The sequence below is a fragment of the Triticum urartu genome, chromosome 5A, assembly GCF_056163025.1.
Source record: "Triticum urartu cultivar PI428250 chromosome 5A, HENAU_Tu73, whole genome shotgun sequence".
NCBI classification, from domain to species: domain Eukaryota; kingdom Viridiplantae; phylum Streptophyta; class Magnoliopsida; order Poales; family Poaceae; genus Triticum; species Triticum urartu.
The window spans coordinates 575494840-575509282 of record NC_141877.1 but is presented as its reverse complement, the minus strand read 5'-3'; the positions used below and the strand labels follow the sequence as shown (position 1 = coordinate 575509282).

The window sequence follows — 14443 nt, the reverse complement described above, 5'->3', positions numbered from 1 at the left end:
TTTAAAAAAACGTTTCACCCTTTTAAGTTTGATATCAAGAATATCGATAGGATCAGTGGATCTCACTGTCCTACTCCAAATTTTATCTACGAGAACCATGAATTTAATCTACTTTTGCCGGCTGCTGCAGATCTCGCACAGTACGAGAACAGTACAACCAAGAAAACCTGGGCGCATCACTGCAGCTGACTTATCCCATATCTGGAGCCGCAAAGGCAAGAGATCCTGTACGAAAGTGGAAGCACCCAACTCATGACCCCTACCATCTTTTCGTCCCCAAAAGTTGCCCGAGACAACCGATCTTATCGTCATCCCCAAGCATAATTCGGAGGACCATGGATGGCTTCAGCGAGAATGCACGCAAGGTCGTGTTGCCACATTTTACTTGCTGGAGAAAGCGCAGGCGCAAAATACTGTAGACACTGAAGACCCTACCATTGATAAATGGGGGAAAAGTCCAACCGGAATTCACACAAGTTAAGGTTCCACATTTCTCTGATGATGACTCCTACATGTTCCACGGTTACAGATTTACTGCAAAACAAGAAAAGCAAAACCACCCGTCCTTACGGGTGCCGCGGGCCGGGGGTGGTGCAGCCTCCCTACTTTGCCTTTGTAAAATGGGGGTTCAGCAGCTTCGACACAGTGAATCCAGTGAATGATTCAACCTGGAATAGATCCTTCAGCTTCTCGTCGCAGATTATTTTCCTCCGGTCAGAAGGATCCTTAAAACACCAACAAGGACACAAAAGGTAAGTCTGATGCGGCAGATTGATACAATCATGGTGTTCAGATAAGATCAACCATTTCTTACTATTCCACATGAACAATTTCAACATCTCGAAAACCAAGTTAGAAAGCAACTCCGAAGCCAAACAACAGTGGATGTATTCAAACAATCAAAAGTAACGTCCAAGTTTCTGACAAAAAGATTTAAAGAACTGAAAATTGCAGTGCCCAGTTGGTCCATCTCGACCAATGCCGCCTCCTTTTTCTCAAAATATTTCAGCTAATGAGGTGGTAAAAGAGTATACAGGAGACACCATACCACAGTAATGATTTGACTACAAAAGCTGCTGTTTAAAAGTGTGCATGCTTTGATGCAGAGTTAGTCCTAAGTAACACCAAAATAGTGCCCCGGTACTGCAGCATACTTGAGTTTTCAATGGCTGTTTGAAAAGACAAGCAAAAGCTCACAGCAGATTATAAACGGCAACATTTCAGTAATCTAGACCTGTCGTACATCCCAATGATCTGAATTGTACATTACACAATACTAAGATGTGTTATTACCCCATTTATTAGACCCGAGGCTGCAGGACAGAGTTGCAGATTTGCATTTAACCACATACTACCACAAATCTCAGGCTATCAGGTACACTGGGAAACGTGTATCATAGAGTGTAAGCATTGCCATGGGAATAAGAATACTTAGAATCTATATGGACACATGGTAGTGTGGTCCTCGTAAGTGATCCATATGATACTTGGTCGGGACTAGGGTAATAAGGCATCATAAACTTATGTGCAACTTAGTAGTTGAGTAGCATGCTTTCTCCAGCACATATGCTACCATGTTTGCCGTGATGTATCACTCCAGATAAAAAACCCGACACAACAATGACTACGTAAGTAAGCCTTGTCGCACAACCGCAAAATTTCTTACATGTACCGTCGTATCAACCAATAAATAAACTGCTTGACATTTCAAATTGATGTTATCATGAACAGTAATGCAATATCCAGGAAAATAGCATTTACCTGTAAGTTATTCTCTTTGATATAATCCCACATTCTCTTCACTACATCAGATCGTGACAACATACTCTCACCGGTGCCAATAAATTTTGCTAAATCATCCGAAAGTACAAGGGGCGCAAGAAGACCAGAAGTAGACCCAGAGGATCCACCTTTTTGCTTGTTTCCTGCAAAAGGACATTTCATCAATAACCTTGCGAGAACAGAAACTCACGCAGCAGGAAGCTAATCAAATATTTTCGAACCTTCACTTCTGTCTCTCTTTTGAGGCTTCCCTTTGGGTGTCGACTTCTCTTTGGGTGTCGACTTCTCTTTGGGTGAGACGGGACCTAATAAATCACAGAGAATAATTACCTCAGAGATAGGTTAGGTCGACAGTGATACTATATATATATATATATATATATATATATATATATATATATATATATTCAATGGAGTCTACTATGATGCATGAAACCAGCTCCACCTTTTATTCTTGTACATACATGTTAAATGGCAAAGGTCCTAACCTAGGTAATAAGCACAAGCTAATTAATAAATCAGCCAACATTTAAGTCCCGTAACAAGTTCAAATAAACATAGGCCAACTAAGCTTATACAGTACCACATGCCAAAATAAAACAAAATTAGAGATATGAGGAATGAGTATATGACTATCAACACATACATTCTTACAAACCAGATGATACTTGTACCAAAATTAACGACAGTTTTTCTTTGTTCATTTTCTTTTCTTTCATCCATCGCAGCGAGCAACTTTATTAGCTGAGCTCCATGCTAGCAGAGCAACAATTTTTCTACAGCTCTGATGCACAATACCATGTTCTAGTGCAGTCAGAATTGATAAAGGCATTATTGTTAGTACAATAGTAACAACACATAAGAGAACATCGAAAGAGCATCAATGGGGTTAAATTTATACTCCCTCCGTTCCAAAATAGATGACCCAACATTGTACTAACTTTAGTACAGAGTTAGTACAAAGTTGAGTCATCTATTTTGGAACGGAGGGAGTACCTATTAGCAAATAGTATGTTTGTTATATTGAGTCAGCATGCATTTTTTTAGCAGGCAAAGCATGAGTATTATACCAAGCAATGGAAAATATACTGGAAGTTGTGTATCCCTTCTTTGATAGTTATATACTAATGCCTCATATTCCCCAGATGTGCGCGCGCGTGTGTATGAGAGAGAGAGAGAGAGAGAGAGAGATACCATCAGAATCCAATGGCCAAATGTGCTTGGTCAAAGCTTTATTCATTTGGAACATATCAATTGAATTGACGTTAAAAATCTTCTTCAGATTATCATCACACAGAATCTTCCTCCTATTGCTTGGGTCTTGCAAATTATTTTCTCGAATATATGCCCAAAGCTTCTTGACAACCTGGAAAGCACACCATGAAATAAGACAAGGAAGATTCTTGACAAACCATTCATCTGATATGAGGTTTAGAAGTGACAAAAATCGGGAGGTGTGGTTACCTCTGTCCTGGCACACTCAGAGGCACCGACAAACTCTTGAAGTGCTGGGGAAATGCTGCATAATTTTGTAAAGCCACCAGCCTTTTTCTTGCCATCACCCAACCTATGCAATTGATAGGGTTAAAAAAATTACTGGGTATGGTATGGCCATTTAGAAAGAGTAAGCATTGTCAATACGAGAAGTTGTGCAAATGTCCAACAGAGCTAACGAACCTGCTCGGTAACTCAAACATGCCTAAAAAAATACCACACATCTTAACATATACATATATTCTATGCAAATAATCAGTTTGGTTCTCAACCTATGAGTCATGCAGGAATACAGATCCGTAGTAACTAACTATAACTATGTAAGAACAATAGAAAAGACAACAGGATGTGCTGCTCATCAGCAAACTTTCAGGAAAAAACGCCTGAGAACAGCTCCACTATGATAAACCTTCTAGTGTGGGAACTATACCAAAATGTCACGGAATAATAGTACCAGCTGATTTCAGCTATCATCTTTCCACCTATATAAGCAGAGGTATCCCATTAGTGTCTTGAATTGCACAGTATTTCATTCTAATCTGAATAACCACTGGTCCACCACAGATTGTGACTGTGGAACTACTGAACCTGAGTGTAAACTCCAATTCATTGTAGTAAGACCATGTGTTTAACCCAACCACGTTGACTGGTACTTAAGTCAACATCTTCAACAGTTAATTTCCAAGTCTTGAAATACATTCAGACAACTATAATAGGAAAAGGAAATTCCTAACTTGAGAACTAATAATACCTAACTACTCCTTCTGTAACTAAATATAAGACGTTTTTGCAGTTCAAATTAAACTGCAAAAACGTCCTATATTTAGTTACAGAGGTAGCAGTACAAAGAGACCAACAATCAGGAAGCAAAAGGTACATCAGAGCCCCAAATGTACGACCACAGCGGCCCCTACCTAAAAAATACAAGTGGCTTATCCACCACCGAATTTATCATTGATCAGCGGGATAGCAAATATTGGACAAATAGCCACATGATAGCAGAAACACTAATTGTCGGGTAATTGCTTTGCAGTAAGAGGTATACTATTGAGTATACATGGATATTGCCTTTCCACATGTTCTTGTGGTACACTCTACACTGGTGGTATATGCACCAACACACACCTGCATGCACAGCACAAAATGCAGCCACAAAATCACCAACCCATTCAAATGTCCCTGAGTTGGTCGTTCAGCACAATGCTGAGGTGTAAAGTAACTGAAGCATCTCTACTGATTGTGGAGATATTATCCAAGCAGTTAAAACACTTAGAATGTCTAGTGCATCAGTGAGCATTACAATGTCTAGTGCATGAAACATCAAAATGCATGAGCGGTGGAAAATGTAATTGCATTACAATCACCAAATGTTGCAGCTAATGACCCTACAAGACTCACGGACACATCAGCCCATAGGAAATATAAGCACGACTACATCATGCAACTGCAAACGGCTAATATACAACAAATGCAGCTACAAAGTGTTCCATGCGCACATTAATTAGAGGAATTAAGCCGCCTGAAGCACTAATTGTAATAACAGTGACAAACACAAAAAGAACCCAGTAAACATCCACCATAGCAAGAAGAGGAGAAAACACCAAGTCAATCAGGAAACAGAACAAACTCAGCATGGTACCATCAACAGATACTTGAGCAAAACAAGTTAAAAGGAAGAATAAACATATCATGTCAAGGCAAATTGAAAAGCGATAGCAAACGCAAGCAAAACCTTTGCCGACAATTTGGTCCAAGATTTCAATGGCAGGGATAAAGCAGACGCGGTTTTCCCCTGGCGAGATAATAACAGCTTTGCAGGAGCAGTAACAGCCTAAACACGGCAAGGAATATGCAACCCCAGAACCCTCCACGAACCTTGAGAGAAACGCCTGAATCCTCACTACTGTTCGGTCAAAGATATCGCACGCGAATGCACAGTGCCGACGCGTATCCTAACAGATCGATGAAAACGAAGCGCGCAATGAACCCTAAACGGAGCAGCAAATGCGGGAGAGATGGACAGGGAGCAAAGGCGCCTCACCGCTGCTTCTTCTTCCGGCCGCCGCCACTCTCCTCCTCTTCCTCCTCCTCCTCTTCCTCCTCTTCTTCCTCCTCCCCCTCCCCCTCCTGCTGCTCGGCCCCCTCCTCGTCCCCCTCGCCCTTCTCCTCACCCCCTTCCCCGGCCTCCGGCGTCACCTCCCCCGGATCCTCCTCCTCCACGGGCGCATCCTCCGGCTCGGCCTTGTCGGCGAACTCGGAGAGCAGGAGGTCGACCTGCTCCCGGACGAAGGTCTTCTTGTCGGAGAGGTCGACGCCGAAGTCCTCCTCGAGGCGGCGGCGCAGGGCGCCGGTGGTGGTGGTGGTGAGGTCCGACTCCCGAAGCACCTCCCGCAGCCGCTCCACCAGCTCCGAGTCCGACACCATCGCCGCCTGGCCTCGGGTTGGTTCTCTCGCCTCTGCCTCTGCCTCTGGCTCTGGGGGGAGCGTGGCCGTGCGCACGGGCAGGCAGGCACCGGTGGGGTGGGGTGGGATGGAAGGGCTCGCTCGCTGCCTCGCGTGGTTTCGGTTTTTGTTTGGGCTGAAAATGTGGGTTTTCCTTTCCCCCTCGGGGCGTCTGGCCCAGATACGCCGCGTCACGTTTTCCCCCCGTGCCCGAGGCTTTGCCTTTTGCCCTTGTGATGATGTGATGGTGTCACGACCGTTTGTGCTCCAGTGGACGTCAGGATTGACTGCAGGCGTAGAGAGGGATTTTATGGTGTCGTCTGGATTTGCAATTTACCTTTTACAGAGCATGTTCTTGCACGCTTATAATCAAGGTTCTCCAAATTGGTAGAGGAGAACTCAAACTAGAAAGCAGAAGTAAAAAAAATGCAGGCAATTTGAGACAAACAAGGCTATTTCACTCTCTCGACGATTTCCGACTCTAGGTTGCGGGTGTCCTTCGTCGCTAAGATAACGGGTCAAACATAATAATAAATACATCCGTCGGTGCGACGGATACAGATAGATTGGTAGGTGGTGCTATCTCAGATTATCTATTTGACGTGGCGTTTTGTTTTTGCATGTGGAGCGGGTCAAACGGTGGCGTAATGCTAGATGGATCGACTCGAGTACTGAAAGTCATAATATGGAGCCAAAAATAGGCGTATACGCAATGTTTATCGTAACTTTAGTGTGCATTGATCGTGCAAGCATGCGTTACATCTTATCGTCTCACTTTTTCTGCATGCATCTCCTGTGCGACGAAGCGTATCGAAGAAGGAGGATTGGGTGATATATAGACCTTCACAAAAATTGTAAATTAAGAAGAAGTCCTTTTGTGTATTAGAATATCTTAAACTCATTGGATTTACGAGAATTGTATCTAGTATCTTGCCATATGCAAATTTTATTCGACTTTCATCATTGCTTTGTGGAGCAACTGTCATGAGATGTGGTTTGAAAAGTAACATGTTGATGTATCATGTTTGGTGGTCGGTTATTGGAAATGACAACGAGCTAATGATTGTATAATTGTCTTCGCCTCTATGGCATGTGCTCATATGAACGAGTGGAATTTGCCTTCCCGGTAAATATGCATCAGATATTGGATGGTACGCGGATTGGCTGATAATACGTATTCAATGTATCTATAATTTATAAAGTATTCATGTCATATTTATAATAATTTTATATGGTTTTGGTGCATTTTTATATGATTTTCATAGACTAACATAGTAAACTAGTGCCCAGTGACAAATGTTGTTTTTGTTTTTCAGAAAATCCATACCAAACGAAGTCCAAACGCGACGAAATATTTTGATGATTTTTTAAACATAAGGGACCCCTGAAGCTTCACGGGGGGGGGGGGGGGGGGGCGGACTAGAAGACCCACGAGGCGGGTGACAAGGCAAACCCACGCGCCCTGGGGGTATGAAGGGGACTGTTGCTTTCTGGGCCCCTCGTAACTCCTTTTGGCGTGAAATCAACGCTGAAAATTCTTATAAATAGATAAAGCCTCGGAAATAAACCTAGAACTTCGGCGCTGGCGCAGTAAGCCTCTGTTCCGAAGCGATCTCATCTGGAGGTCTTTTTTGGTACCCTGCCGGAGGGGGAAATCTGATGGCAATATGCCCTAGAGCTAATAATAAAATGGTTATTATCATATTTCCCATTCATGATAAAATGTTTATTATTCATGCTAGAATTGTATTGATTGGAAACTTAAATACATGTGTGAATACATAAACTATACTGTGTCCCTAGTAAGTCTCTACTAGATTAGCTCGTTAATCAAAGATGGTTAAGGTTTCCTAACCATAGACATGAGTTGTCAGTCGATAATGGGATCACATCATTAGGAGAATAATGTGATGGACGGACCCAAACGTAAGCTTAGCATCAGATCGTTTAGTTATTTGCTACAACTTTCTTCATGTCAAGTATCAGTTCCTTAGACCATGAGATCATGTCACTCCTGGATATCAGAGGAATGCCTTGTGTGCTATCAAACGTCACTTCGTAGCTGGGTGATCATAAAGGTGATCTACAGGTGTTTCCAACGGTGTTTGTTGGGTTGCATGGATCGAGACTGAGATTTGTCACTCCGTATGACGGAGAGATATCTCTAGGCCCTCTCGGTAATACAACATCGTAAAGAGCTTGCAAGCAATGTGGCTAATTAGTTAGTCATGGGATCTTGTATTACGGAACGAGTAAAGAGACTTTCCGGTAACGAGATTGAACTAGGTATGGAGATACCAACGATTGAATCTCGGGCAAGTAACATATTGCTGGACAAAGGGAATTGCATACGAGATTAACCGGATCCTCGACATCATGGTTCAACCGATAAAAGATCTTCGTGGAATATGTGAGAACCAATATGGGCATCCAGGTACCGGTATTGGTTATTGACTAAAGAGGTGTCTCAGTCATGTCTACATGATTCTTGAACCCGTAGGGTCCGCACGCTTAACGTTCGGTGACGCTAGAGTAGTATTGGGATATGTACGTTGGTGACCGAATGTTGTTCGGAGTCCCAAATGAGATCCTAGACGTCACGAGAAGCTCCGCAATGGTCCGAAGATAAAGATTTATATATAGGAAGTCCTGTTTTGGTGCCGAAAAAGTTCTAGGCATTAACGGTATTGTACTGGGAGTGCCGAAAGGGGTCCATGGGTCCACCTGCCCTGGGGCCCACATAAGCTGTAGGGGGTGCCCTAGCCTACATGGGCCAGGGGCACCAGCCCGAAGAGGCCCATGCGCCAAGGAGAGGTGGAGGAGAAAGAGTCCTAAGAGGGGAAGGCACCTCCCTAGGTGCCTTGGGGAGGGAGGACTCCTCCCTTGGCCGCCACCCCTCCTTGGAGAAGGGGCTAGGACCGCGACCCAGCCCTCCCCCTTGCCTCCTATATATAGTGGGGGAGAGGGAGGGGCTGAACACAGCAATTCCCATGCCTCGGTGGCAGCCCTACCTCTCCCATAACTTTGTTTTCTCCTCAGATTGGTTCCGACAGCGTTTGACGAAGCCCTGCCGGCACTGCACCACCACCATCTCCACCACGCTGATGTCTACTACGCAACTTTATCCTTGTAGACGTTGTTGGGCCTCCAAGTGAGAGTTTTGTAGGACAGCAGCAAATTTTCCTCAAGTGGATGGCTAAGGTTTATCAATCCGTGGGAGGAGTAGGATGAAGATGGTCTCTCTCAAACAACCCTGCAACCAAATAACAAAGAGTCTCTTGTGTCCCCAACACATCCAATACAATGGTAAATTGTATAGGTGCACTCGTTCGGTGAAGAGATGGTGATACAAGTGTAATATGGATGGTATATATAGGTTTTTGTAATCTGAAAAATATAAAAACAGCAAGGTGGCAAGTGGTAAAAATGAGCGAAAACGGTATTGCAATGCTTGAAAATAAGGCCTAGGGTTCATACTTTCACTAGTGCAAATTCTCTCAACAATGACAACATAATTGGATCATATAACAATCCCTCAACGTGCAACACAAAATCACTCCAAAGTTCCTATCGTGGAGAACATAAGATGAGATTGCTTGTAGGCCACGAAACCACCTCAAAGATATTCTTTCCGATCAATCCATTGAGCTATTCCTATAAGTTTCACAAACAACCCTAGAGTTCATAGTACAATAACACCATATGATACACATCAATCAATCCTAATGTTACCTAAATACTCCAATGTCACCACAAGTATCCGTGGGTTAATTATACGATATGCATCAAACAACTTAAGATTCATAATATTCAATCCAACACAAAGAATCTCAAAGAGTGCCCCAAGATTTCTATCGGAGAAACAAGGACGAAAATGTGCATCAACCCCTATGCATAGTGTCGGTGTCAAAACCGGCGGATCTCGGGTAGGGGGTCCCGAACTGTGCGTCTAAGGCGGATGGTAACAGGAGGCAGGGAACACGATATTTTACCCAGGTTCTGGCCCTCTTGATGGAGGTAAAACCCTACGTCCTGCTTGATTTATTCTTGATGATATGGGTATTACAATAGTTGATCTACCACGAGATCGGAGAGGCTAAACCCTAGAAGCTAGCCTATGGTATGATTGTATGTTGTCCTACGGACTAAAACCCTCCGGTTTATATAGACACCGGAAAGGGCTAGGGTTACACAAGGTCGGTTACAAAGGAGGAGATATACATATCCGTATTGCCTAGCTTGCCTTCCACGCCAAGTAGAGTCCCATCCAGACACGAGACGAAGTCTTCAATCTTGTATCTTCATAGTCCAACGGTCCGGCCAAAGGATATAATCCGGCTGTCCGGAGACCCCCTAATCCAAGACTCCCTTAGTAGCCCCTGAACCAGGCTTCAATGACGATGAGTCCGGCGCGCAGTGTTGTCTTCAGCATTGCAAGGCGGGTTCCTCCTCCAAATACACCACGGAAGAATTTGAATACAAGGATAGTGTCTGACCTTGCAAAATAAGTTCCACATACCACCGTAGAGAGAATAATATTTCCACAAATCTAATCTGCTGACTTGTTTTGGCAACACGACATTAAGCCATGGCCCGGTGATTACTCGAACCGTTTCCTTTAACTAGCTCCGCACATAACGTGAGGCAGTTTTTTGACATGTCTTGTCAAAGCAGAGATCGTGTCCCCCTTATTACGGGATTCTCATCAATACGGGCGTGGGTAACCCAACCGCGCCATTGATTACGGCGCTTGGGGGATAAGCGAGTTTTACCAGGCTAGTGGGGACGCATAGTTTCGTCCGCCCATATAAAGGGATAAGGATTCACCTTTTCATCCACGCCTTCTTCCTCCTTTGCTCATCCATTTTCACACACTCGAGCTCCAGCGCCCAAGTCCGCACTTCCCACCTCAACCCTCTCCAACCATGTCCGGAGCGGGAGGCAGGTGGATGGTCTCCTCCGTTACGGAGGGACACATCAAGAAGCTGAGGAGAGCCGGATACCTGCCCGACGACATGGAGCACCGGCTCCCAGATGAGGGGCAGCTCATCCCCACCCCCAGGCCTCATGAGATGGTAGTGTTCCTTACCCATTTCCTCCGCGGACTGGGATTCCCTCTCCACACATTCGTCTGGGGGCTCATGTTCTACTACGGCCTGGATTTCCATGATCTAGCCCCGAACTTCATCCTCAATATCTCGGTGTTTATCGTCGTGTGCGAGACCTTTCTCCGCATCCAGCCCCACTTCAGCTTATGGCTGAAGACCTTTAATGTCAAGCCGAAGGTAGTGAGCGGCCGCCAGGCAGAGCGCGGAGGCGCCATGTTGGGCAAGATGCCCAACGTCACCTGGCTCGAGGGCTCCTTCGTGGAGACCGTAAAGGGGTGGCAATCGGGGTGGTTCTATATCACCGAGCCGCATGACCTTGAATGGGCAGCGGCCCCCGAGTTCCGATCTGGCATCCCCACGCGGCTCACCTCCTGGCAAGAGAAGGGCATGTCCTGGGGTAGTTCGGTAGAGCTGACCGGACTCCAAACATGTATCCAAAACATGGTGAGCAAGAAGCTCAAACTCGTCAACATAGTCCAGGTCATGCTCATCCGCCGGATCCTCCCGTGTCAACGATGGGCTTTCAACTTGTGGGAGTTCGACCCGGCCCAACACCAAACTCTGAACAGGCTCTTCGACACAACGCACGAGGATGCCTGGAAGGTGCTATTCAAGGGCACCGAGGTCCCTCCCTCCCTCACCGAGGACCGCAGGCTAAGCGCGAAGCGCCGAGCGCATTCGGTGAGTTCTATACATCGAGTAGGATATTTTATTTCCCCTAGCTTAATTATGCGCGGGGTCTGATCTCCATGCCTTTGACAGGACTGGGTGGAGACGTCAGGGCAGATTAACTGTCCGGCCCCTCTGCCCGAAGACACTGCGGACGCTCTCCTTACGGAGATGCTGACTCCGGCCCCTTATAAGGTGCCGGAGAAGACCAAGAAGGCCAAGGGAACCCAAAAGAGTTCCCGACGCCAGGCGTCATCGGACTCATCGTCCGATAACTCTGCGACACACTCCTCCCCTGAAGACGAGGAGGAAGAAGAAGATGCTCCCCCTTCAGTTGGGGGAGACAAGAAAAGGAAGGTCGCCCCAACTGGGGAGGCCGAAGGGTCCAAGAAGGGAAGGACTCTCCTTCCGGACAGTTCCACCACCGCCGCCGAAGGCGAAGACGAGTGGCTGCTCAGGGCCAAGCCCCTGGCGAAGTCGTAAGTATTCGGATACCAGAGTAACTCATAGCATTCCTTTGTCGCACTGCTTCCCTTAACGCCAAATATGATTATGCAGGCCGCCACGAGCCAGTATCGATGTATCGTCGGACGGCTCCGTGGGCTCATCGGATATGGATAGCGATCCACTTCCGACCGCCACCTCCCCTTGCCCTGCGGACGACGCCGAGGTATTGTCTCAAGAGGCATCGGGTCGAGGGGAGACAGTCCCGGAGGCGCCTCAAGGCGACCTTCCGGACTCCGGGAGCAGAGGGAACAAGGCCCATGAGGGCTCCGAGTTCGGCCCTCAGCCGAACACCACGTCGGAACCTCCAGTGGTTCCGGACTCGGGCAGGCGGCCTCCTTCCAAGAGGGGCAAGACGCCTGTGCCGGTGACCTCTGTCCATCTAGAGGCGCCGGACAATCTGCTGGGAGCGCTTCACAACGCTTCCATTGACGAGGAGCACCGTACTATTATGAGTGCGGTGGTCTAGAAGGTTCAGTCCGCCAAGAGCGGATTGACTGAAGCCTGTGCTAGCCTTCTAACAGGCTTTGAGGTAAGTGTTTAAAATATAGGAAAAATATTACCGCATAGACAGTAGCCCCTGATGCTCTGTTCGGTGTTCACAAAGAAAAGCCGAACAGAGGATCAAACAATATCACAGGAGTCTAATATAAGTATGTCAATATGCATATGCAGGCTTCGCTGCTGGCATCTGCCGCACTGACTGCGGAGGTCGCCGCACTGAAGCAGGACCTTAAAGGGTCCAAGGACAAGCTCGGCCTTGCCAAGAGGCAGCTCGAGGAGAACATAGGTAAGTAGTACCTAGTCTATGGATATGTATAAAAACAATGCGATTGCAAAATGATAGGATCATCATGAATTTTCCAGGGGCCACGACCGAAGTGGCGACCCTAAAGCAAGCGTTGTCCGAGGCCGAAGATAAAGTGGCCAAGGAGCGCACCGAGCGGGAAAGGCAAGAGGCTCGGGTGGGCGAGGTGCAGCAAGAGCTCCAGGCTCTCGTGACGAAGCACGAGGCGTTGGAGCTTGACTCGAAGACGCGAGAGTCTGAGCTTGCCGCGGCCCTTGAGAGCGCAAAGAGTGCCAAGGCCGAAGCCCAAAAGGCCCTCCAGGAGATTGACGCGATGAAGAAAATAGCGGCGGGTAAGGCATTCTATATGCAAAGCAAGCATGTGAAAGTAAATTACCTATTACTTACCCGAATCCGGAGCTCTCCAGGAGCATTCGCAGATTTTCCCTACAGCGTGTCGGATGCCGCACAGTTTTACCAGGCCGAGGAGGGAAGCTCAATGGAGAAGCTGTTCTGGTCTCAGTATACTGGGACCGAACACCGGTGCCTATGAGCGACCAGCTGAAGCAGCTGGTCGAGCTACACAAGGCGGCCGAACAGGCCATGAAGGGCTTTATAGTCCGGCTGTGGTCTGGCGACGCCCTTCCGAACAGCTACTTCGGCCTGGTGAGGCGGCTTGTGGATGCCTGCCCATGGCTGGAAGTCGTCAAGCGGTCCATCTGCATCGAAGGTGCACGCCGGGCTTTCGCCCGTGTGGAGGTGCAATGGGCCAAGCTAGACGCCGTGAAGCTGATCAAGGAAGGACCGCCGCAGGGCAAGGAGCATCGCACCCCCGAAATTTATTATGAGGGTGTCCTGAAGGGTGCCCATCTTGTAGCAGACGAATGTCCAAAGGATGTAATATTTGAGTAAACTTGCTCGTGTGATCCTGTATGATGAAAACTTGTTTCATATGTGTTGGAAATATGCCCTAGAGGCAATAATAAATTGGTTATTATTATATTTCCTTGTTCATGATAATCGTTTATTATCCATGCTAGAATTGTATTGATAGGAAACTCAGATACATGTGTGGATACATAGACAACACCATGTCCCTAGTAAGCCTCTAGTTGACTAGCTCGTTGATCAATAGATGGTTACGGTTTCCTGACCATGGACATTGGATGTCGTTGATAACGGGATCACATCATTAGGAGAATGATGTGATGGACAAGACCCAATCCTAAGCCTAGCACAAAGATCGTGTAGTTCGTATGCTAAAGCTTTTCTAATGTCAAGTATCATTTCCTTAGACCATGAGATTGTGCAACTCCCGGATACCGTAGGAGTACTTTGGGTGTGCCAAACGTCACAACGTAACTGGGTGGCTATAAAGGTACACTATAGGTATCTCCGAAAGTATCTGTTGGGTTGGCATGAATCGAGACTGGGATTTGTCACTCCGTGAAACGGAGAGGTATCTCTGGGCCCACTCGGTAGGACATCATCATAATGTGCACAATGTGATCAAGGAGTTGATCACGGGATGATGTGTTACGGAACGAGTAAAGAGACTTGCCGGTAACGAGATTGAACAAGGTATCGGGATACCGACGATCGAATCTCGGGCAAGTATCGTACCGATGGACAAAGGGAATTGTATACGGGATTGATT

General features: G+C 46.5%; 1 protein-coding gene across 1 annotated transcript; it reads right to left on the bottom strand.

The window, feature by feature from the left end:
* Nucleotides 1-416: 416 nt before the first annotated feature.
* Nucleotides 417-5857, bottom strand: LOC125510684 (uncharacterized). The gene is made up of 6 exons (XM_048675935.2): nucleotides 5318-5857; nucleotides 3247-3349; nucleotides 2977-3148; nucleotides 2004-2087; nucleotides 1762-1925; nucleotides 417-725 (listed from the first exon to the last, which is right to left on the bottom strand). Exons 1-6 carry the CDS (start codon nucleotides 5698-5700, stop codon nucleotides 603-605), a joined length of 1029 nt encoding a protein of 342 aa, XP_048531892.2. The 5' UTR covers nucleotides 5701-5857; the 3' UTR covers nucleotides 417-602.
* Between the last annotated feature and the right edge of the window lie 8586 nt (nucleotides 5858-14443).

Excerpts from the sequence above, each read along its gene's own strand:
- LOC125510684 (XM_048675935.2), bottom strand. The coding sequence starts at position 5,700 with ATGGTGTCGGACTCGGAGCTGGTGGAGCGGCTGCGGGAGGTGCTTCGG. Across the intron at positions 3,350-5,317 it reads GGCCGGAAGAAGAAGCAGCG|GTTGGGTGATGGCAAGAAAA; the intron begins GTGAGGCGCCTT and ends TCAATTGCATAG. Across the intron at positions 726-1,761 it reads TCAAAGAGAATAACTTACAG|GATCCTTCTGACCGGAGGAA; the intron begins GTAAATGCTATT and ends TGGTGTTTTAAG.